At 42.2% G+C, this 26,469-nt stretch overlaps 1 protein-coding gene across 1 annotated transcript in view; it reads left to right on the plus strand.

Moving 5' to 3' along the window:
- The first annotated feature begins 11,373 nt into the window (after positions 1–11,373).
- The window catches only part of LOC126195528 (dynein beta chain, ciliary-like), a 930,907-nt gene continuing 915,811 nt past the window's right edge, over positions 11,374–26,469 (plus strand). Inside the window, exon 1 of the mRNA XM_049934154.1 lies at positions 11,374–11,505. Coding sequence (XP_049790111.1) covers positions 11,374–11,505 — 132 coding nt within the window. The remainder of the gene's footprint in view (positions 11,506–26,469) is intronic.

Raw genomic sequence — 26,469 nt, forward strand, 5'->3', positions numbered from 1 at the left:
GCGGTTCTAGGCGCTACAGTCTGGAACCGAGCGACTGCTACGGTCGCAGGTTCGAATCCTGCCTCGGGCATGGATGTATGTGATGTCCTTAGGTTAGTTAGGTTTAATTAGTTCTAAGTTCTAGGCGACTGATGACCTCAGAAGTTAAGTCGCATAGTGCTCAGAGTCATTTGAACCATTTGATTACAGGTTGAGGGTTATGGGTTATGGCTAACAGGTGATGGGTCATGGTTATGGGTTATAGCTTATGGGGAATAGGTATGGGTATGTGGATTAATGTAAAGGTCATGTTTAATGTACAGATATACCGTATGAGGTAGTGTGTTACGTACTTTATTGCTAGTTTCGCTGTTCGGACAAGAGTATCCTCCGAAATCCAAGCCTCTGACGCAACATAATTCATATTTCGGCTCACCACATGCAACTTACCGCTTTGTGTTGGCGATGATGCCTAGTAGAGGTCTGAACCTTCAACTTTCTGGTATTAGGGAAATGAAAATATGAAGACTGAGGCTAGTAATAAAGCAAATGGGCCGCGCTGGTAGCCGTGCGGTCTAGGGCGCCTTGCCACGGTTCGTGCGGCTCCCCCCGTCGGAGGTTCGAGTCCTCCCTGGGGCATGGATGTGTGTGTTGTCCTTAGCGTACGTTAGTTTAAGTTAGATTAAGTAGTGTGTAAGCCTATGAACCGATGACCTCAGCAGTTTGGTCCCATAGAACATACCACAAATTTCCAAATTCCCAAAAAAGCAAATAATAAAGGACCTGTGATGGTTTATCTGTACATTATTTCCGTGAGATCGCTTTGTCTCTTGCAGTGGATGTCTGCGTGTGCTAACCTGCCGCGGTATCGTGATGTTTGCGTACACCACCGAGCCGGTGAAGCACCAGCAAAGCGCCTCGGTGCCGTCGTTTACTTCGCTTGCAAAGTCTCCCATTCCGCTTCCCTGACCGGTAGAGTCAGCCTGAAATAAATTCCCTTATCGCCTCCAGAACTCGATTAAGGCGTTGCCGCGCTGTCTCATAAAGGCAAAGAAAGGCCGCGGGCATAAAACAAGTGGGATATCAGAGGTGCGGCGGGGAAAAGTACTGGCGCCGAAATGCGCACGGGGAATGAAGAATGGTCTCATTTCCTGGGCTGGAGCGACGCGGCGTTCGCCGAACAGACGCCGGACCAGCGACGACATTCATCACGCGGACTGCGGACCGACCAGGTGTTTGTGGCGAGCCGCCAGCTCAGGCCGCAGGCTGCAGGCCGTTCTCCCGGGCCCGCAGGCGCGCTGTCGTTAGTATCTGGCCACGCACTCTTTTACTCATTTTCGACGTCAAACGGACGATTACGTATCAAACGTAGATCAAAATTCTCCGGATCAGAAGAGAGATGACTCTTAAATGACTGATCGTCATTTAATCGCTGTAAAACGTTAATAAGCGTATCTTTGAAAATAATTACAGTAGAGCGTCGATTACCCGAACGTCGGTCAACCGAACGACCGCTTAACCGAACTGTGTACTCGCTCATACCTGTTACTCTCCCACCCTACAGTCCATCATCCCCCTCACTCCCAAACCAAGTTTCCCACAGTAGTCGCCGCACTGGGCCACCGCTGGCGGAACATTGCTTCTAATGGGACCTTCACAAGGCGATGTTGACCGGCCAAGCCGCCAGTCGCTGTGTTTCAACAATCAGCACACTTCTGTCAGCTTGGCACTGGCAGTAGAAGTAGCGGCAGTGTCGAAGCTGTTCACAGCAACAGCTGCGCCAGCTTAGAGTTGAGGCGTGCCGCTCCGCGCAGTTTGAAGGATTGAGCGCCTCCAAGAAGAGCTTCTCACGGTGCAAACAGTCACCTTCTGTTCTATTTTACGACCACTTGTGTGCTGCTGCGTGAAGAAGTGAACTTGACGATACAAAATGCTTAAACGTAAACGTGTTGTCCTTTCTATGAGGGACAAGTACGAGATTATTAAAAGGTTAGAAGAAGGTGAATCTGCAACCACTTTATCCAATGAGTACAAGGTGGAGAAGTCGACAATTACGGATATAAAAAAACAAAAGACGAGCATAGCAAATTTTACAGTTATGCTTGATTTTACTGATGGATCAACAAGCCGTAAAACTATGAAGCTCGCCACTAACACAGATCTAGATGATGCTGTTTACAAGTGGTTTACACAAAAGAGATCGGAAGGAGAACCTATCTCAGGTTCCATTCTGTGTGAGAAGGCAATGCAGTTCAACGAAAAACTTGGAGGGTCTTCGAACTTTAAAGCGAGCACGGGCTGGTTAAAACGCTTCAAGTCAAGACACGGCATTCGTGAGCTTACAATACAGGGAGAAAAACTTGCGGCTGATTCTTCAGCAGCTGAAAGTCAAACTAAGGGACGTATACTGTGTGTATTGTTCATGCAAAATGCGTATGTAATATGTATATATTTTTGTTTAATAAACTTTGCCACATACTATATATTCCTACTGAAGTTGCCTTTGTATGTTACTTTGTAATACTAAAAGAGATGCCTGTTTTTATGAATTAATTTACTGTACAGTACTTCTTTTTGGCAAATAAACATGTACAATTCGATTATCCGAACAAACCAGTTTTCCGAACACCCATGTCCCCCAGTTACTTCGGATAATCGACGCTCTACTGTAATTTGCACTAGAGGCGAGATTGGGAGTGAAACCGGGGTGAGAAAGAAGCATAACACAGAGCACCGCATGTTCAACTGGAGTTCCTGCAAGGTAGCTGTGCATTGCAGATTGCATTGCAGCCTTAGAGGTACAATGTTTGTAAATTATCTGCTGCAGAAAGAGTTTTCGGCAACTCATTCGAGTTATAGCTTCACATCTAGGATGCCTCAGACAGTTTCTACGAAACTGGGCACGTGTCTCACTTGCACCCAGTAAGACCCCCCCACCCTAGCACCCCTACAGCTGAGGATAGGACTAAAAAGGGTTGACACATAAGCACAACTCAGAGACGCTTAGGACAATTTCAACAAAATTTGGTACATACATAACCCAGTTTCTATGTTTTTAATCACTCGCTCCCTTGTCTCTCTGTCTGTTCGGTACAAACTTTACCATTGATTTTGAACTAACCTTACGAGAGCTAGAGACGTGAGACTTTCAACATAGTTCAGAACTGGATGATTTGCTTTCTTGTCTGGTGCGTGGCGGAGCGTACTTTGGGCACCACTGCCGTTTCCCCATTTTCTTGTTGCAGCCACGAACGGTTCGCGGGAAGAAAGATTGCTAGCAAGGCTCTGTGTGAGACCTAATCTCTCTCATTTTTAACTTCTTTGTGCTTGCGCAAAATATACGTAGGGGGAAGCAATATATTGGTTGACTCAGATGAAGAAAAATTGATATAAACATGTAAATTACCACATGTCTTTGTAGTAATCTCGTCAAGGTATTTAAAATTGATTGAAAATTTTCACACACGCAAGACTGAAAAGCAGAAAATAATTAGTTAAATAAGAATTTTTAATATAACAAGTATTTGCGTTGAACTGAAAAGTATAAAATAATTTTCCCTAACTCCATACAGGTTCCTAACACCTATTCAAATAGTTGTCAAAATCTGTGATTGTGAATTTGTAAAAGATATGAAGATACTTCTAAGATTTATAACAAGAATGTGAGGCGCATGCAGTATATAAATGATACATGAGTAGTGCACTTCCTAACTATTATCTACTGCATGCTCCCCAAGTTTTTCGTTATAAATCTTACAAGTATTAAAAATTCACAATCATATATTTTGAAGCTGACAATCTGCAATGAGATGCATGAAAAACTAGCTTTTTCTTAAAATGGAGCGCAGGTTACCCAGAATACACTCATTTAGTATTCGATAATGAGAGCACTCAGCGACTTCAACAAAATTCAGTCATAATTTCATGCCTTTTAAAAAAAAATTCGTTCACACAATTAATGTCAATTATTTAACATATTACTACATTTGTAAAGCAATTAGACGTCTGAAGCTGCGTTATACATGAGAGTTTGATTCTGTAAGGAACTGGGGATGGAAGAATTGTCTGGAGAATTCTAATTAGGGAAACGAATAAAATGACTTAAATAGCAGATCTAGCACAATGGATCATTTGCAAGTCGTGGTCTCAATAATAGAAAAACCATTACTTTACATGCGATTTGCAAATTTTAATAAAGCTTTTCAGTTAGTTTCAACGAAATCTATACTGCCAGCCGTTGTGAAACACTACACTGATTCAATCTTTGTCAACATACTGAAGATTATGTGCGCTATTGCTTCAGCTTGCTTTAGCAATAGTGAGTAATTCACAACTGCAAGAGGAGTCACACAACAAGATTCAATATTATCAAAACTATTCTCAATAGCCCTAGAGGAATTCATCAGATATTTAAACTGGGAAAGCGAAGAACAAACGCAAGCTAATGGAACATATTTCAAGCGCTTTAGTTTCGCTGACGACATTGTACTATTTGTCTCTAGTCCAGACAAGATTCAACAACAAAGAGGAGAACTTAAAAGAACAGGTGTGAAAGAAGGCCTTGAGTAGTTGACAACGAATTTATCGAAACAGCTAACGAATGTTTGTATGTAAGGTAGTTTTCAACGACGACTGGATCGACAGCAGAAGATATAAATAAAAGAGTAAAAATTGCCTGCAGGTTATGGTAAACTAAATAGGGTTTTCAAAATTAAACTTTTCTGTGTCTTTCGATTTATGACGGTGAAATGTTGACTTGTAATGTGAAAAACATTCAACACTGGCGCAGTGAGGGAGGAGGGGGTGGGGGGGAGGGGGTGGGGGGGTTGAAGAGGCGATGCTCAACAAACAATGGAGACATGCTCTTTGACATAGCTAGGATAGAGAGAGAACACCAAACAAATTGATGAAATAACAAACTAGAGGGGAAGATGCAATTACGTATCCAATGAAAGTTAAATTATGAGTGGGACATGTAGCCAGGCGAACGGATAGTACATAGATCAGGGGGCTAGACATCGACCTAATGGAAATTGGGTGGATGGCCATAGAAAAAATACAGAATCGATATGGATACATACAGCTAATAGCTGTAATGCATAGAACTGTGTAGTCGACGTCACTATTCAGCGGTTGGAATGATTAAGATTACAGGAGAAATCATGAGAGTGATAGGAGTCAATGTAAGGGTGATACGGTAGTGTAGCTCTGATAAAAATGAGTTTATGCGACGTGCTTTCCATTTTGCGCAGTGTTGCTGTCTGCGAAAGTAAGCTTTTTCGATCCGTTATTTCAAAAAGATTGCAACATTTTGTTCTTATGGTTAAATACTATTACGTTACGGAGAAAGACGACCATGTTACATTGTTTTGGCAGCTTTCCGAGCAGCGTCATCACAAAAAGGAATAAACACAGTTAACTTGAAGAAGCACTGTCTCTGTTTCCCGCGCCTTTCCCAGACGCTAATATGACTTTCTGTGCGGTCGATACATTGCAATTGCTGTTGGAGGTGCCCATAATTGCTTTTTAGTCGCGATGGTCGATTTATTTGCAGAGAAACAACGACCACAACGAACACTTCGGCGAAACAGTCTGATTACAGCCAGAAAGATGCACAGCATACTACAATAGATTCAGAGGAAGTAAAACTAAGGGCATTTCATCTTTTACATTTACCTGAGCGATACTGTAGTAATTCAGTTAGTTAAGTTATTGTTTCACCCCCACGAACCATGACCTTGCCATCGCCGTGGTGGCTTGCTTGTGAGACAGATAGCCGTACCGTAGGTGCAACCACAACGGAAGGGTATCTGTTGATAGGCCAAACTTGTGGTTCCTGAAGAGGGGCAGCAGCCTTTTGAGTAGTTGCAGGGGTAACAGTCTGGGTGATTGACTGATCTGGCCTTGTAACATCAACCAAAACGGCTTTGCTGTGCTGGTACTACGAATAGCTGAAAGCAAGGGGAAACTACAGCTGTAATTTTTGCCGATGGCATGCAGCTCCATCGTATGGTTAAATAATGATGGCGTTCTCTTGGATAAAATATTCCGGAGGTAAAATAGTCCCCCACTCGGATCTCCGGGCAGGGACTATTCAGGAGGATGTCGTCATTAGGAGAAACAAAACTAGCATTCTGCGGATCGCAGCATGGGCAGAAAATTTAAAAATGGAAATGGATCGGTTGAAGTTAGATATAGTGGGAATTAATGAAGTTCGATGGCAGGACTTCAGGTCAGGTGAATACAAAATCAAATAGGGATACTGCAGGAGTATGTTTAATAATGACTAAGAAAATAGGAAAGCGGGTAAGCTACTGTGAACATCACAGTGAACGCATTATTATAGCCAAGATAGACATGTACCCCACACCCAGCATAGTAGTACAATTTACATGCTAACTAGCTCCGCAAATGATGAAGAGATTGAAGAAATGTACGACGAGATAAAAGAAAATATTCAGACAGTAGACGAAAATTTAATAGTGAAGGGGGACTGGAATTCGGTTTTGGGAAAAGGAAGAGAAGGAAAAATAGTAGGCGAATATGGACCTGGGGAAAAGAATGGAAGAGAACGCTACCTGGTAGAGTTCTGTATGGAGCATCATTTAATTAGCACTAACACTTGGTTTAAGAATCATGATAGAAGGTTGCATAAATGGAAGAGACCTGGAGACACCGGAAGGTTCCGCATTGATTATATAATGCTAAAACAAAGATTTAGAAACTAGGTTTTAAATTGTAAAATATTTCCTGGCCACAATTTATTGGTCGTATACTGTAGATTAAAACTGAAGAAATTGAACTGAAGAAATTGGAAAAAAAATAGGAAATTAAGGAGATGGGACCTGGATAAGCCTAAAGAACCAGAGGTTCCTGAGAGTTTCAGAGGGAGCATTAGGCAGCGGCTGACTAGGACAGCGGTAAGGAATACGGTAGAAGGCGAATGGGTAGCTTTAAGGGATGAATTAGTCAAGGAGCAGAGAATCATTATGTAAAAAGACAAGCACTAGTAGAAATCATTGGCTAAGACAAGAGAAAGTGAATTTAACTGATGATGGGAGAAAAGATATAAATGTAGTAAATGAAGCAAGCGGTAGGAATGGCTAGAGGACAAGTGGACAAATGTAATGATTTAGAAGCATATTTCATCAGGCGAAAGATACATAACGCCAACCGGAAAATTAAAGAGGCCTTTGGGCAAAACGGAAGCAGCTGTATGAATATCAAGGGCTCATATGGAAAACCAGTGCTAAGTAAAGAAGGGAAAGCTGAAAGGTGGAAGGAGTATGTAAAGGGTCAATACAAGGGAGTTGAACTTGAAGGCAATAATGTAGAAAGAGAATTGGACGTAGATGAAGATGAGATTGCATATATGATACTGCGAGGAAAATTTGACAGAGTTGTAAAAGACCTACATTACCGCTCATTAATTTCAATACACCCTGGCAATTCAGATTTATAGAACAAATCAAACGTTATTTCTCACAAACTGTAATTATATTAACTTCCACATACATAATACAATCGTCATCATTATACTTTACTTTCATCAAAGTAGCTTCCTTTGAATTTAATGACTATCTCACAAACTCGAGGCATGCGGTCAATCAGTTTTTGTAGGTATCGTGAATCTATATGATTCCACACATCCTTAACAATATTCCAGAGATGTTCCTTGCTGGATATATTAACTTCCTTGATGCGTCTGTCCACTTCATCCCAGACCATTTCAATGGGCTTACAATCAAACCTTTGGGACGGCCACACCATATCATTCAGTACTTTCTGTTTTTCCTTTGATACAATGTAGTTCGTACAGTACGCCAACCTATTAAGCGCAATCCACTTCGTATTGCATGATACTGAATTATGCGGTGGTACTGCTTCTGATCCATACACACTTCTATTTTCACAATGTCGCCTACTCTATCTCCGGCAAAACATCCCCAAGCCAGAATAGAACCTCCATCGTGTTTAAATGTAGGTAGAACACGCTGCTGGGCTACCCTTTCCTTTACAAATCGGCGAACAAATATTCTCCTTCTGGTCCCAAAAATCTCTAACTTCGATTCATCGGTGAATAACACCTTTTTCCACTCTTCCGATGTCCAATTACGATGTTTTCTAGCCCATTCTAGTCTCTTCTGTTTATTTATGGGCCTTATAATGGGTTTTCCTGCTGTGACACAGCATTTCAAGCCGGCTTCAGTCAGTCTCCTTTTTACTGTTGCAACAGATATTTTTGTCGTGTTCACTTCTACCAATTCTACAAGAATTTGGGGTGCTGTTTTGAATCTATTTCTCTTACTGGTAATTCTGATATATTTATCATCACTTTTAGTTGTTTTACGAGATCGTCCTGATCGTGGTATGTTCTTATTGCTACTTGTTGTCTTCTGGCGGTGAAGGGTCTATTGCATTCCCCCCTATAGACACACTACACTGTTTCGCTATTTGGCGAATAGATAAACCTGCTTGGGTAAGTGTTACAATTGCAGCACGTTTTCCTATGGATATCTCCACTCGTGGAGCCATACTAGCGATGTGCACACTTCAATGTCACGAAGTAACTGACGTGCAGGAACTACGTGTTATGTATCATAGCAACGCTGCCGTTCGCTGTCCACATCACATCACTACAGGGAACGACACAGTTGCACCATATGCGGAGTCTATCGGCAAATAGGTTAACAGACATATCAGATAGGTACATACCGTTGATGTACCCAACATTTTTTGTTGGGTACTATTGTATCTCGATGACCACAAACAAAACTCATGACATGTGTACAACTGTTGTACTACTCCTTTGCTTCCTCAACCGTACCCACGGTATTAGACACGCGGTATTAGACCTTAACTACAGAGAATAGGTTGTCGTTTACTGAGTGTATTGAAATTAAGGAGCGGCAGTGGAAGCCGAAACAAGGCGCCGGGAGTAGACGATATTCGTCAAAACTACTAGTAGTCTTGGAAGAGCCAGCCCAGCCATAGCAAAACTCTTCCATCTGGTGTGCAAGATGTATGAAACAGGCGAAATGCCCTCAGACTTCGAGAAGAATGTAACAATTAAGATTCCACAGAAAGCAATTGCTGGCGGGAGTGAAAATTACCGAACTATCAGTTCAATAAGTCACTAACACGAATTCTTTACAGAATAATGGAAAAACTGGTAGAAGCTGACTTCTGGGAAGATCAGTTTGGATTCCAGAGAAATCTAGGAACACGCGATGCAATCTGACTCTACGACTTATTTTAGAAGATGGGTTAAATAAAGGCAAACGTACGTTTATAGCATATCTAGACTTACAGAAAACTTTTGACCGTGTTGGCTGCAATGCTCCCTTCGAAATTCTGGGGGTAGCCGGGGTAAAATACAGGGAGTGAAATGCTACTTACAACTTGTACAGAAACCAGACGGCAGATATAAAGAGTCGAGGGACATTAGAGGGGAGCAGTGGTTGAGAAGGGTAAGTCAGGGTTGTAGCCTATCCCCAATGTTTTTCAATTTGTATATTGAAATAGCAGTAAAGGAAAAAATTGGGGTATGAATTACAGTTCAGGGAAAAAAACTTTGAGGTTTGCCGATGATATTGTAATTCTGTCAGAGACAGCAAAGGACATGGAAGAGCAGTTGAACAGATTGGAAATTGTCTTGAAAGGAGGATATAAGACGAACATCAACATAAGCAAAACAAGGCTAATGGAATGTAGTCGAATTAAATTAGGTGATGCTAAGGCATTTAGATTAGGAAACGAGCCACTTCAAATAATGCATGAGTTTCGCTATTTTGGCACCAAAATAACTATTGATGGCCGAGGTAGAGAGAATACAAAACCTAGACTGGCAATGGAAAGAAAAGCATTTTTTGGAGAAAAGAAATTTTTTAACATCGAATATGGATTTAAGTGCTAGGAAGTCTTTTCTGGAAATATTTGCCTGGAGTGTAGCCATGTATGGAAGTGAAACATGGATGATAAACAGTTTAGACAAAAAAAGTAGAACCTTCCGAGGTATGGAGCTAGAGAAGAATGTTGAATGATAGATGGGTAGATGACGTAACTAATGGTGAGGTACGTATCGATTGATAGTTCACAGTCTGCGACATCAAGACATCACCTATTTAGTACTGGAGGGATGTGGGGGGGGGGGGGTAAAAATCTTAGAGGGAGACCAAGAGAGAAGTGCAGTAAGCAGATTCAGAGAGATATAGGCTCAAATATTCTGAGATGAAGAGGCTCGTACAAGATAGAGTAGCATGGAGAGCTGCATCAAACCAGTCTTCGGACTGAAGACAACAATAACAAGTAACTGTTTTAACTATCAATTTTAAGTTGTTTCGAAAGTTAATTTTATGCAGTTTCCAAGATGATGTACACATGACACATCCGTATTTGACAGCTCACTTTAAAAAAAAAATAAGAAGATAATTTCTTCAATCTGAAATCTTATATCGAACGACAGAGATTCTTTCAAGTTAATGGCAAAACAGCTAACGTGGTTCACTTAAGGGAAAACTACTTCAGAATTTTCTACGTTCTTGCTCCCTTAGTAAATAGTAGGTTTTCTCGGTTATAAGAAATTCATTCCTCAGATCCTCCATATTAGTAAACATGATATATTGTAGGCCTACAGCGGTTGCCGGGCAACGCAACTAGCACTACTACAAAATTACACTCGTCTCCGCTGAAACTTTGATAACACGTTTTTTAACTCGTTAATTCGTGTAACAGAAATATAATGTTGGCTTCCCTCACGGGCGGATTCGGAAGGATGACAGAGAAAAACCATGGCTAACAAGAACGTTCTCACAATCACAAATATTTTAAGATTATCTTTCTCAGTATAACAAAAGTAAATCACTCATGTAATATTTGAATTCACAACAAGGGATTTACGATGCCATCTGTTGAGTTTGGGTCTGACAACTATCAATTCTAAATGTGATGCAGAACGAAATGTAACTCTTTGCTATTTTATTTTTGAATTAATCGCCAATTTGGGTAGCAGCTCTTAATAATAATATTAATTGTTTGTAAAATAGCTTGAAACAAAGTAACCAATAAACCTAAACTATACTATAAAAGTGAAAGTATTGGCGTTTCTTAAATAACAATATCAAGAGTAATATATTCTAATTTAGGGCTTCAGCACAGAAATTCAATCATCTCATTTCTGTGTTTTGCTCCATGTCACAACAGAAATCGCACTTATTTTGTTTCTGATGTACTCGTTGACACTAAAGTTGAAATATGTGATCATCAGATTACAGAAATAAGAAAATATTACTTTTTTGCTGCAACGTGCAGCAATACTACTTTAATTCACCAGCACATATTTTAGAGAGTGTAGCACATTATAATTAATTGAGCCCGTAGCACACTCTCTGTAAAATGGCGCAGGCGCAACAAGAAGAAGAAGATGAATTCGATCCCCGGCTTGACTTCATCATGAATTATCTCATAAAATCCTTACGAATAAAGCCCGAGAAATGGCTTAAAATGATTAACACTGACGAATTTAAGGTGAGATACAGATAAATTTCACCTACATTTTCATTTTCATTTTCATTGTCTGCTGAACGAAGCAATGTGCTTGAAGTTCTGTCTGTAGATTATCGCTTGCTGCTGTCAAAGAACTTAGTAAGATGAGGATATTACTAATTTTCTTTGTATTTCACTTGCTTATAACAGGCATAAATTGTTAATTCTAAACTCAAACGAGGCTTATATTTTTAAGAAAAGTCTTTTTTGCTTTCAATTATGCCTTTATTTTTAAAACTACCGAAATCGTTGGGCAGGGTACTTAGCTGTCTCAGATTGGATTAAACAGTCTTAACTAGATTTTGGTATATATTGACGTAACTCGATGGGACAATACACTCATTCAGAAAGTTTCTCAACGTGTGTTGGCATATCTTTCTCTCCGTGAACTCTGAATCACTAAGTTGCATGTTTGTCCGTAGCTATATATTTTGATGAAAAATTTCTTTATTGTGTTGAGTGATGAGAAGCAAAAGCCGTTTTATATATGGTGTTTTTTACGCAATTTCCTAATGGGCTGATTTCTGATCATCTGTTCCACGCTACGTCAAAAATTCATATACCGAATAAGGCAAGAAAAGGATCGACTTGGAGAGGAAAGTCATGCATTGTGGAAAATAGCAATTGGGCTGGAAATAAGTAAAAGTGACTATTGAAATCCAGCTACACAGGAGAACCTCAGTAGAGTTTGGAAAGGATATGACAGATGAGGGGAAACTGAAATTTTGATATAACACTCTATTACTTCTTTCACCTCTGACAATGATTTCCTAACGTGAGAACTGCGTCGTCGTTAAGAGTCCCTATTAAACAGTTGCTCCTCCCCCCCCCTCCATCACCCCCCACACAAGAGAGTAGGGAAATCAAGTCATTGATCGGAGGAAGCTTAGTAAAGCACCAGTAAACCCCCGGCACTTTAAAGAATCGAGCTCCCATGTACAAAACACCTTCAAACGTATGATTATTAATGAGTAATATGATAAATATTTGCTTTAAGCGAGTAAGCGAGAAAAAGCTTACGAAAGGTTTTGAAGCTATGCTTAAAGTTAGTTAGAATTGCTAAACGCTGTCATTATGAAACACTGTATGAATATAAAGTGGGTAATTTGAGCTCAGTTTTAATAAAAAGCTAGTTTACCACTTATCTAAATGTTTGTCGCACAATGATATAGTTTTGCAAGTACATTCAGTGATACGTGTAGATACTGTATACAAAGTGTGTTGCGAACAGAGTAATAAATTAAAATATCACGGCGGATGTTGATGTTTTCTGCGCGCCATTTTAAGTACAAGATAGTTCACCCTTCTAAACGTTTATGACGTCATGTCTGCTGAACTGTGTGTCGTACAGTGATGTGGTTTTGTAGACTCGTACAGCGATACATGCAGATACCGCCTGCAAAGTGCGTTACCAAAGTTAGTGCAAAAGAATAATAAATAAAAAGGTCATGCGTGATGAAGTCTTAAAAGCCTGAAAAGGCTATGTAGCTTACACGCATCTAAATGTTTATGACTACATTTCTCCAGAATTATATGTCGTACAGTGATATAATTTTGCAGTTCCACTTATTGGTATATGTGGATGCTGTCTCCAACATGTGTTACGAATATACTTATTAGTAAAGAAGTAATAAATTAAAACGTAGTGTGTGATGTGTCATGCCTGATGCACGAACAGCGAAAATATAGGAAAAGATAAACTTTTTTTCTTTTCATCATTTTCTGGGGTGTCTCAGCTAGGAAAAAGTTTCAAAAAGAATTGACGTTAAGTGTAAAGTTTTTTGGAAGTCGCTAATTGCCCTCAGACATTGGATGAATAATGTCCGGACATTAGCACGCCATCAGTTACATTGCCTCAAGACAAACACACAGTTTCTAAGTGTAATGCTTTTTTTATTGTGATAAACTTTTAACATCAGATTATATATCTTAATGACTAGATTATGACAGCATTAAAAGTTTTTAACTTCGGTCCATTATTACGTGAAAAATTGAAAATAAAATTTTTGTTGCCCCTAGAAACCGTTCGGCAGGCAACCTGCAAATTGGTTTGCGTAACGTGCCCTAGCTACGGGGATAATCTTATAGATTGCCAGGTTAGCCGAGAGCGCTTCCTGGATTCGAGTAGGCGCGCCGGTCCCGGATCGAATCCGCCCGGCGGCTTAACAACGAGGGCCGGTGTGCCAGCCAGCCTCGATGTGGGGCCGGTGTGCCAGCCAGCCTCGATGTGGTTTTTAGGCGGTTTTGCACATCCCACTAGGTGAGTACCGGGCTGGTCCCCACGTCCCGCCTCAGTTACATGACTCACAGACATTTGAAACAAAAGTCGCACTCTTTCATGATTTGCATTAGACCCGGACTGCTGGGGTATACTTACTCTGCCCCAGGGGGTAGGGGGTGGCAGCAGGACGCTCATCCGGTCACCCCTTAAAATTAACCATGCCAAATCCGTACATAACCCTGCCGACCATACGCATGATGCGGGACAAGGCAATGGCAAAGAAAGAAGAAGACTGTGCGGCTCAAACCAACGTTTGAATTACTTTACATTACTTACTGCGTAAATATTCTGCGAGAAAAGATTAGAAAATAGTGATTTCTTCATTCTTAGACGTTAGCGTTTTGATTATCGCAAAAAAAAAAGAAAATAGACCTGTCTAACTCTCAACAGCCTTTGGAAAAAGTGTATCCCATCCACTTCTTCGAATGTCATGAGGGTATTGAGGAACTAATGGCATGTAGTTAAGTCCCTTTAAAATGACAATCATCAGAATTGAAATGGCTCTGAGCACTATGGGACTTAACATCTGAGGTCCTCAGTCCCCTAGAACTTAGAACTACTTTAACCTAACTAACCTAAGGACATCACACACATCCATGCCCGAGGCGGGATTCGAACCTGCGACCGTAGCAGTCGCGCGGTTCCGGACTGAAGCGCCTAGAACCGCACGGTCACCGCGGCCGGCCCATCAGAAATGTTGTACAGGTTGTGGATCGAGCTAGTTGGTTTAGTGATCAAGGCAGAGAGGCCCAGGATCAAAATCCCCTTCCAGATGTTTATTATCCGCGATATCCTTAAATAATTTCAATCGAATTATGTAGGGTTTTTCTCCGTTCGTGCGCGAATAGGCTAGTACCCTGCCACTAGTGTCCCCGCTATCAACAATGTGTTAAATTCTAATTAATCTTTGCATTATAGCATTCTCCACAGGAGTTTACAATCTCCCCCTCCCCCCCCCCCCCCCTCCCAGAATATGGAGTACGGAGCTACTTTTTATTCACATTCAGAGTGGATAATCATCATTTCTCTGGTATTAGTGTCTTTGTGTCACCTATAAAATTTAGCTCTTATGACATGTCTTGAAACAACACATTTACATCAAAACATTTACATCAAAAATTCAAAAATGGTAATTTTATGCCTTGACTCACCATCCCCACTGGAAAAATTTCTGCGGACTCCCGTGGTGTCCTAAATAAAACAATTGTACTGGGTGAACCAGAATTCCACTGATAAATTTTCAGAGATGGTTCAGGAACACCTTCTAAATATTTTGATATAAGGGACCCATGGGCTTCAGCGTCTTGTTACTGAATAATAATGTAATTACGATTTATTCGGTTTGTGACCGGAATCACCTCTGGTTCTGTAAAAATACCTTCACAACAGTGAAGGAGCCTGAAAGTTGCAATAACCGAAGTATGCAACATACAGCACAAAATAATGCAACAACACTGAGACGCAAAAGTGCTGTGACGTGGTTGCCGTCGCTGCGAGAATAGTTCAACACAGCGTCATTATGCCGCTCTTGCATTACGTTCCGCGATCCTATACACGAGAAACATATCGGCCAACTTTTAATCAGTAAACCTATCCATTGTACTTCTGGGTATTACTGTTAACTCTCAACTACCGCATGGGCAGTACCGAACAGATTTTAATGCAAACTTAATGGTAACGAGTAAAAGAGAGCAGCAGATACCGTAAGCGAATGGAAACAAGAGAGACATTTGCACTGTTGTGCACTATTGTCAGTACAATACTTTGTAACGAGCCGCCACAGGCCGTGCTCCCTTATACCAAAATCTCTGAACAACCTCTCAAAGTTTCCCGTCAGATCACCAAAGTTAAGCGCTGTCGGGCTGGGCTAGCACTTGGATGGGTGACCGACCATCTGGTCTGCCGAGCGCTGTTGGCAAGCGGGAGGCACTCAGCCCTTGTGAGGCAAACTGAGGAGCTAGTTGACCGAGAAGTAGTGGCTCCGGTCTCGTAAACTGACATACGACTGGGAGAGCGGTGTGCTGACCACATGTCCCTCCATATCTGCATCCAGTGACGCCTATGGGCTGCGGATGACTCGGCGAGCGCTCGGTACCTTTGGGCCTTCATAGCCTGTCGGGGGGAGTTAGGATAATAACACAGAGTACAGACGAGTTGCAGTTGTTTTATAAACTACTATTTAAGTGAAATAGTTTCGACCAAAAACTTTAAAATTGATTCTGTGTGGGAAAAATGAGGATTTGGTGGGAGGGGAAATAGCGCGCAAACTTGTATCACTCTCTGTTGAAGCAATTTTAAACTTCGAAAATGGCATTTTTGATGCGAGCGTTACTAAACCATCCACTTTCATTGGCGTCCAACACTTTTTCCCAGCCGCCACCGTCCGGCGGCAACAAAGCCGTTTGGCATCCGTGCAAAGGAGAGTCTCGAGTCAGTACACCTGGAGGGCATTAAGGTACTCCACCAGGGATGGAGTAGGGGATCTCCCTGGCGACTACAAAGGCCAAGATTACTTCTTGATCTGGCTGCTTACAGGAAGTATTGTACCCCGGACCACCTTTTTGAAATTAAACTTACTGAGATTTTAGAACGTCATTCCGATTTTATTACTGTTTACACGGATGGGTCTAAACAGGGGGATTTTATGGGCTGCTCTGCTGTGTTTCCCGATACTGTCCATCGGATAGGGCTCCCAGAGCAGTTCTCAGTTTACTATGCAGAACTGTTTGCCATTCTGCAAGCATTAGAGCTAGAGCATATGCGCCGACATCGTGGCACGAAATTCATCATCTGCTCCGATTCCCAAAGTGCTCTACACGCTCTTGAACAGATGTACCCAGCAGATCGGATGGTGCAAGAGGTGCAGGACGCACTCCTGCTCTTGCAACAGCAGGGTAAGGATGTAATTTTCTGCTGGGTTCCAGGGCACATAGGGATTCCTGGAAATGAACTTGCAGATGCGGCTGCCAAGGAGGCTTGCTCCATCCCACCTCCTGCTCGCTGTTCCGTCCCCCTGCAGGCCATTACGTCTTTCGTGACTCGGAAGGTCATGCGTTGGTGGGAGGCTCAGTGGCTGGAAGTGAGGGATACTAAGTTGCGAGCGGTGAAGGATTCTGTCCGACCGTGGCTCACCTCCTTCCGACAACGACGCGCTGAGGAAGTAGCCCTTACACGGCTTAGAATAGGACATTGTCCTTTGACACATGGTTTTCTGTTACGTCGTGAGGAGCCACCAACATGTCAGACATGTGGGACACAGCTGTCGATACGACATATTTTAACTGAGTGTGTTTTATATGCGGGTTTGAGGGAAGATTTCAGTTTCCCACCAGACCTACCCTCTCTTTTAACTAATAATGAGGCGAGTGTCGCTAGAGTTTTACGTTTTTGTGTGATGTCTGGCCTTCTTCCCAAAATATTGGGATTGAAGTCTTAATGTGCTGTCCAGTGGTTTGGTCACCCATTATTTGTAAGTGGTCACTCAGCCACCGTTAAGTATTTTTACCTGTTTGTACTGCTATTTTATTTTTAGTTTTATCTCCCTGTTTTGATGTGCTGTGTCCAATCTTGCAATTTGAACAATACCCATTCTCTCACAATTCGGCTCTGAATTGAACTTTTGGGAACGGGCGCTGATAACCTCGCTGTTGTGCGCCCTAAAACACTAATAATAATAATAATAATCATCATCCAGGCGCTTCAGTCCGGAACCGCACGACTGCTACGGTCGCAGGTTCGAATCCTGCCTAGGGCATGGATGTGTGTGACGTCCTTAGGTCAGTTAGGTTTAAGTAGTTGTAAGTTCTAGGGGACTGATGACCTCAGATGTTAAGTCCCATAGTGCTCAGAGCCATTTGGAAAGCCAATAGAGTATAGTTTTTCACAGTAGTGTACGCAGACTATTACAACCTGTCTTCAGCTCCGTCTCAAATATTAAAAAGGATAAGACACAATTTGAAAATAAAAAAAATAGAAATTTCACTGTTTTCTTAAAATTTTACAACGAATGGTTCAAATGGTTCTGAGCAAATGGTTAGCAGTCGCGCGGTTCCGGACTGCGGGCCTAGAACCGCTAGACCACCGCGGCCGGCAAAATTTTGCAACACATGAGAACAAAATACAGTACTACCATGATGTGACAAATCTAACACGAATGCATCAAGCACTAAATCTCAAAGAGAATTATTGTGAGAACGTAGAGTCCGATGCAAAAGTAAATACACAATATTCCCATTTACAACCGCACCCATCAGCCACCGCGCCGAGCGTCAACTTCGCGCCGACAGTATGGAGTGAGCATCAGAAGGGCATAACTGAAGTTTTGTCACTCACATACGTAGCCTCCAAAGTCAGGTGATTACGTTGCAGCGTAAGGCTTCCCGTAAGCACGTTGCAGGTTTTGAATGCTAGTGAGTCGCTAGTACAAACATATCGCATTTTAAAGTAGCACGCTCGATTCGTAGGCATCTTAACAATTTGCAGCCAATATTTGGAACGAACATTCCTTAGCGCTCTTAACCTGGCTCACCCTGTACAATCATTTTATTTAGGACACCATGGGCGTCCGCAGAAATTTTTCTAGTGAGGATGGTGAGTCAAGGCATAAAATTGCCATTTTTTGAATTTATGATGTAAATGTGTTGTTTCGAGACATGTCATAAGAGGTAACACAGCTTAGATGTCGCTACTTTTTATTGTTATAGAACTAGCTCGGTGGCTCAGTGGTAAAGTGCCGGAGTATAAGCACTTGGTTTAGATCCCCGATCAGTCCTAAGATTCAAATGGTTCAAGTGGCTCTGAGCACTATGGGACTTAACATCTGAGGTCATCAGTCCCCTAGAACTTAGAACTACTTAAACCTAACTAACCTAAGGACATCACACACATCCATGCCCGAGGCAGGATTCGAACCTGCGACCGTACCGGTCTCGCGATTCCAGGCTGGAGCGCCTAGAACCGCTCGGCCACACTGGCCGGCCGGTCCTAAGATTCTTACCCGTTACTAATCAACTGTTTCACCTCTGGCAATGTTTTTATGTGAAAAAAATGGTGAATTACACCGTTAAACTGTAGGTCCCTCTATAAATTGGTGGATAAGTCAGTTCAAAGGTCGGAGGAAGGTAAATGCATGCCGCCTCCAACAGGACAATGCCTGGGAGAGCACTGTTGTGTTCATATCAGTCTTTGGATTGATCACAGCTTAACTACAGGAAAAGAACGAATTGCCCCAGGTACTTTATACGTTTTGAGTTGCACTTCAACGCATTACTGAGTCTCTGCTTTAATAAATTATGCTGCGACAACACTGTAAAATGGCATCCTAGTACGTCAAAGTGATAATCTGTCAAAAAACTTCGAATTTGAAGCTACGACGTGGAGCGAATTAGCGGTCTGGCACATTCTGAAATATTTTTAGGGATGAAATTCTAAAGTTTTTACTTTCTGGTACCGTTTCTTTCATCTTCATTTATCCTTGGGAAACTATAGTATTAATCACGCGCAATCTTTCTCCACATCGCAATTACTAGTACAACAGTTAAGTTTCCTTTAAAATAAGCGCAATAGCTTTAATATCTGTATAATCAAGAGGAAATGGTTCAAATTGTCAAACATTCAGATGGTGGGCAAAAACATGGAAGCACCGGAAACTCAATACATTACCAAGCCTAATGCGGTGCAGAAAAACCGTTGGCATTCAAAACAGCTTCCAGGCGTCTCGGAATGAATCAATACAGATCCTTTACGTTTCTCAAGGGAATTTTATGCCATTCCTCCCGCAAAATAGTGGCAAGATCAGGTTACGATTATGGAGGTCGATAGCAATCACGCACCATTCTTTAGAAAGTAGATCAAAAAGGCTCAATAACACTGAGCTCTGATGACTGCAGTGGACATGGGAGATGCGGTAATTCATCCTCGTGCTGACAAAACCAGTCCTGGACGATGTGAGCTGTGTGAAGAGGGCGCTGTCGTCTCGGAACACCATATCACCATTGGGGAACAAACATTGTACCATGAGATGGAGCCGATGAGCCAAAATGGCCATATACTTCTTGACTTGCAAAGTAACCATGGATCCCATGGAAGAGCACGATATTGCTGCCCAAACCATCACCGAATCCCGCCATGTTTCACTCTGAGGATATAGACTAGGTCAGAAGGTGGACACAGTGTGCAACAAGAGACATCTGAACAAATGGCTTTCTTCCATTGCTCCATAGTTCAGGTTTTTCGGCTTCAGCACCACGTTTCCCTCTTATGCGTATTTGCATGGCTGGTGAGAGGTTTCGGAATTCGCGTTCACCCTGCAATTTACTGCTTCCGGAGCTCTATTCGTGTAGTTTTGGTGCCGACAGGGTTCGCGAAAGCGGTATCCAGTTCTGCAGCGACTTTTGTAGGTGTCGTTCTCTTATTTTTCGTCAAAATCTCCTCGATGACGTTCCGTCACGATCACCCCACGTTCTTCTTAACATATTTTTTGAGCATGAGCGGTGTTATAGTGCGAAATGCATCCTCAACAGCACTGCACAGTTCTACATCTACATCTACATCCATACTCCGCAAGCCACCCGACGGTGCGTGGCGGAGGGTACCCTGACTACCTCTATCGGTTCTCCCTTCTATTCCAGTCTCGTATTGTTTGTGGAAAGAAGGATTGTCGATAAGCTTCTGTGTGGGCTCTAATCTCTCTGATTCTATCCTCATGGTCTCTTCGCGAGATATGCGTAGGAGGGAGCAATATACTGCTTGACTCTTCGGTGAAGGTATGTTCTCGAAACTTCAACAAAAGCCCGTACCGAGCTACTGAGCGTCTCTCCTGCAGATTCTTCCACTGGAGTTCATCTATCATCTCCGTAACGCTTTCGCGATTACTAAATGATCCTGTAACGAAGCGCGCTGCTCTCCGTTGAATCTTCTCTATCTCTTCTATCAACCCTATCTGGTACGGATCCCACACTGCTGAGCAGTATTCAAGCAGTGGGCGAACAAGCGTATGTAACCTACTTCCTTTGTTTTCGGATTGCATTTCCTTAGGATTCTTCCAATGAATCTCAGTCTGGCATCTGCTTTACCAACGATCAACTTTATATGATCATTCCATTTTAAATCACTCCTAATGCGTACTCCCAGATAATTTATGGAATTAACTGCTTCCAGTTGCTGACCTGCTATTTTGTAGCAAAATGATAAGGGATCTATCTTTAGTATTTTAAACATAGCTGCACAACAGCAACGGTTTCACGTAATAAAATTCTAAACAGCCGACCAGTTGCAATGGATAAAGAATTCTTTCTGTGTATTCGCAGCACATTACACTTGTCTACATTGAGATTCAATTGCCATTCCCTGCACCATGCGTCAATTCGCTGCAGATCCTTCTGCATTTCAGTACAATTTTCCATTGTTACAACCTCTCGATATACCACAGCATCATCCGCAAAAAGCCTCAGTGAAATTCCGATGTTATCCACAAGGTCATTTATGTATATTGTGAATAGCAATATACACTCCCCTGCGGCACACCTGAATTCACTCTTACTTCGGAAGACTTCTCTCCATTGAGAATGACATGCTGCGTTCTTCGCTTGTGCATAACGACATGCAAATACGCGCGCTTTAATGACTCCCCATAGTGAGTTATCAGGTGTGGTGAGGGCAGGACTTCTTGACGGCCATTCTAAGGCAGCTGGTGTTGCTGCTGATCCACAACCTATCGACCGCCATGGAAAGTGTTCATTTAGGAATTCGCGCACTGCAAGAGCGTAGTGGGGAGGCGCTCCGTCCTGCTGCAACCATATGAGTTCTGTGAGGCCCCTTTCCTCAAGCTGAGTTATTAACTATGCAACATGTGTAAATAATCTGCACCATTCATAGTCCCTTCACGTAAGTATGCTCCAAGTAGACGCTATGGCGTCATCGCTGCTCATAAAATTCAGTGAAGCGGGTTCCTTTCTAATTCGACTAAGTAACGACGATTTTCTTTGGCCCAAACAACAATATTTCTATGGCTACGAAGTCTTTCGCGACGTATTTCTTGAATGAAAATCTCTCGGTGTGCATGCCGCGTCAATTCAGGATAAAACTCCAAGCTTTCGACCACTACCTCCATGGTCGTCGTCAGAGCTAAAACTGACTGCGGCAAGAATTACGTGGGCCAGTCTGTAAGAACCGTTGCCGACCGCTGCATCGAGCACCAGCGCCACCTGAAATACAGGTATTTGGAAAAATCAGCGGTGGCTGAACATAGCCTGCTTAACAAGCATAAGATTTTATTTGAAGAAACAGAGTAATAGCCCACGCATCGAATTACTGGGACTCTGTGATCCGGGAAGCAGTCGAAATTAGACTGAGCGATAGTAACTTTAACAGAGACAAAGGCTATGCACTTAGCAACACTTGGAAGAGTGCACTGGATAAAGAAAAATCGCAGAGAAAACATTCCCGCACTTTACCTCCTGATTCAAGGGATGGCGCTGCAAGCAACGCGGGATAGAAACTACATCTATGGAAGTACAGGGCACCACTTCACTATGCGCCATATCGCTGTTGCTATCACGTATGCCAGCCAATCAGAAGCCGTCCTTTGCATATCCAAGTGGGAGCCTCGCTAGTTCACGACAGTCAGTTTTAGCCCTGACGACGGCCATGGAGGTAGTGGTCGAAAGTTTGGAGTTTTATCCTGAATTGACGCGGCATGCACACCGAGAGATTTTCATTCAACAATATTTCTAGTAAGTGAGGTGTGATAAATGGCACATTCTTCTGAAAAGTTGATCTTGACGCGGTTCACTGCACTTAGAAATCGAGTTAGGAAAGAACAGCACCCTAAAACACGCTCATTCCAGTCTGTAACATGATAAATCGTTTCCGATCTTCGGTCGAAAGGGTCTGACCTGAAAGTCTTTGTTCGTGTGATCTCGCGTTATTGTCTTCAGTATACCGAGTTCCGAAGCGTGTTTACGTGTTGACGTCATAGAAGATTTTTCAACTGGTTCATCTGGTTCAACTGGCTCTGAGCACTATGGAACTTAACATCTGATGTCATCAGTACTACTTAAAACTAAGTAACCTAAATACATCACACACATCCATGCCCGAGGCAGGATTCGAACCTGCGACCGTAGCGGTCGCGCGGTTCCAGACTGAAGCGCCTGGAACCGTTCGGCCACTGCGGCCGGCCGCTGCGAAAATATGGGAACATGTATTCCAACGATTGATTCCAACAACTGATAGGAAGAAATATAGCTCACAACCCTGCACAATAACATTTGATTCTAAACAGGGGTTTCAGGGTATGAGGACTACTCGTCCATCACGTACATCATTAAAAGTTAGAGATATTCTCAAATTTTAAGGTCCACTTCTACAGAGACGAATGAAATGGCAAATACAATTGGCAACAGACCTAGTCATGGAACTAAGTGTTACGCTAAGATAAAAAACAGTCCTTAATTTTAAAAATATTTTGCAATGTAATTGTTCTTAGATGAGGGTATTGTCACGTTCGATGAATATATGTGCAATGTCCTCGTCAATGAGGCAGGGATCACAGCTTGCAGATGGAATTAATTTTAACAAATGTCTCGTTTTATTAGGATTCATGTGACTTGCTCTTAGTCTCTTAGCCTCACTTCTCGTTGGCGCTAAGTTGACAAACCAAGAGTGGAATCTGTTGCTGAAGACCGTGTGTCTTTGAGGTTGCGGTCTGTGTCCACAACAGTTTTTCCTTCGTGTGCCCTCATAAAAGAGAATGAGGCACACATCGAGTCGGTAGATACCAGAATGTCGTTGACTTGTAAGTCGACTATGTACAGAATAGCTTGATGAACGGCGTATAACTCCACGGTTAGTATCGACGCTCCAGTAGACAACAGGAAAGATTGTCCACGTCCTATTAAATCATCAAAAAATGCGGTTCCCGCAGAGACTTAAATTTTAAGACCATCCGTTTACAATATCTGCCACTCATGTCGATTACGATTCAATTCTGACAGTGTAAAAGCTCTCAGTTTACTCGCTGTCACGGAGCGCAAGTAGTTACAATCGTAGTTGTGCAATAGCTCGCAGTTTGCGACTGCTAGGAATTTGCGATCGAAAGTAAGGCCTGGCTATAATCAAGTGTCTTACAACTCAGAATCAGAATCTGATATTCAAACTGACGGTCTGGTTTTACTATTTAGTCTTACAGATGCTGAGAAGAAATGTTTTAGCAAAGCGAGTACCTGAAAGAAACGCAGCTCTCGTGAACAATTTTGCTGACACATGATTTGTTTTGATGTACAATTTAAAAACTACTTTAGGCTTAGCTGAAAATAAGTCGACGAAGTTCTTTGTTTGATAAATACCGTATCTTACAAGGTTATAACTGTTTGGCATGAACTTAATTACACACTGCAAAGGTTTTCGAATCCCCATGACGTGTAAATACTACCTACAGAACTAATTCTACTGATTTTCTTTCTACGTGGATTTCTGCGATAACTGCACAATTTCGTCAACGTGGTTTTTGTCTGATGAAACTGTAACAGATTAATTTTTTCCAGATGATTCTCTTCTGATGAGTGCTACAAATGTACACTACAGAATGAATGGCAGAACAGTCTCGCAAACTGTTAGTAAAGTAGCCTGTGCAATGTGGATACATATGCAGCCTATTTACCTACCGGAATCGACTCAAGGAATACAAAGAAAATTGCTTCCAGGTTCGAAAGTAACCGAATTTTCTGATACCGATAGCTGTGGGGTACTCGGATGTGGCAGTATAAGATCAAAAGAAACGCCTCCTAAAGGTGATAATATTAAACTCTTAGTGATTAACTGCCGAAGCACTCGCAAACAATATGCCAGCACTGCTAAAGAACAGCGGAGCCCACGTAATTCTAGATACAGAAAGATGGTTAAAACCCGAAATTGCAAACAGTGATACTTCAGGGAAAATCTAAGTGTCCATGAAAAAGTCAGGCTAATGGTAAATGGAGGACGTGTAGACAAAAAACTCAAATCCACCTGGATAGAAACTGAAACAGCATGTGAGATTGCCTGGGCAAGACCCAGTATCATGGGCAAGCAAAAACATAGTCGGATCCTTTCATGAACTGCCAGACTTGATAGCCGACTTAACCGAAAATTCTAGATAAAACCTAAATTCTCAAGTATATGAGTTCCCCAGCCGTACTGTCATCATTGGAGGAGGCTTTAATCATTCAACAATCAGTTTAGAAAATTACATGGCTGGCCTCTGTGGCCGAGCGGTTCTAGGCACTTCAGTCTGGAACCGCGCGACCGCTACGGTCGCAGATTCGAATCCTCCCTCGGGCATAGTTGTGTGTGCCGTCCTTAGGTTAATTCGGTTTAAGTAGTTGTAAGTTCTAGGCGACTGATGACCTCAGATGTTAAGTCCCATAGTGTTCAGAGCCATTTGAGCCATTTTTTGAAAATTGCATTTCTGTAAGTAGTGTGCATGACGAGACGTCCTGCGACACATCACTGAATGCCGTCCCTGAGAACTACATAGAGCAGATTGTCCACAAACTCACACAGAAGAGAAACATATTGGATCTAACAGCACCAAATTGAACTGCTTGCCTTCAGGATGTCCACAATGAACTAGTGTTAATGACCACAAGGCAACTGTGGCATCAATGACTACTGAAGCGGAAAATGCTGCAAAAAGAAGTAGAGGCATTCTTTCTTTTGCTTACGCCTTTGTCCTGCAGTTGCTTGGTTACAATCGGATTTGGTAATGTTAATTTGAAGTGGTGGCCAGATGCCCCTCTTACCGCCATTCCGTCCCCCCCCCCTCCCTCCCCCGAACGGAATCAGTGTACCCCAACTGTCTGCGACTAGCGTAAATCATGAAATAGTGCGAACGTGTTGCAAATGTCTGCGAAGCGTGAGGCGGGACGTGGGGAGTAGCCCGGTATTCACCCAGTGGGATGTGGAAAACGGCGTAAAAAGGCTGGCCGGCGGGCGGATTCGATACGGGGCCGGTGCACCTACCCGAATACAGGAAGCACCGCATTAGTGTTCTCTGATAACCAGCCGGGTCAAGTATAAGGATTATCATCAGTAAACTAGATAAAGAGGCATTAACTTCATTTCTCGATGAGAAACCCAAAACATTTATTTAGCTCTGGAAAGGTGTACGCAGGAGAACTGTGGCTCAGATTTAGAATAACAGCTGATCATGTCCTTTATAGATATGTACCTAGAAGAATATCTCACGATGGAAGGCACCCTGCATGGTATGCAGTCACAGTAAAGAAACTTCTAAAGAGACAGAGGCTACTGCATAGTAGGTGTAAAACAAAAGCGTAAGGCTATAGATAGGGAGAAGCTGTGAAATGCGTTTGGATCCCAAGAGCGCATTACAAGAACCTTTCAACGACCACTGCAGCAGATTTTATTGACTTAATCTCACACAAAACCCAAATAAATTCTAGTCATATGTTAAGTCTGTTAGATTAGATTAGATTAGATTAATACTTGTTCCATAGATCATGAATACGACACTTCGTAATGATGTGGAACGTGTCGGTTAATAAAAGATGTCTGTACACGATATTACATTACACAAAATATTGCATGACACTAATGTTTAAGTTTTTTTTTGCGCTTCTTAATTTATATCTAAAATTTCAGCCAATGAGTAGAAGGAGTTGTCA

The sequence above is a fragment of the Schistocerca nitens genome, chromosome 7, assembly GCF_023898315.1.
Source record: "Schistocerca nitens isolate TAMUIC-IGC-003100 chromosome 7, iqSchNite1.1, whole genome shotgun sequence".
NCBI classification, from domain to species: Eukaryota; Metazoa; Arthropoda; class Insecta; order Orthoptera; family Acrididae; genus Schistocerca; species Schistocerca nitens.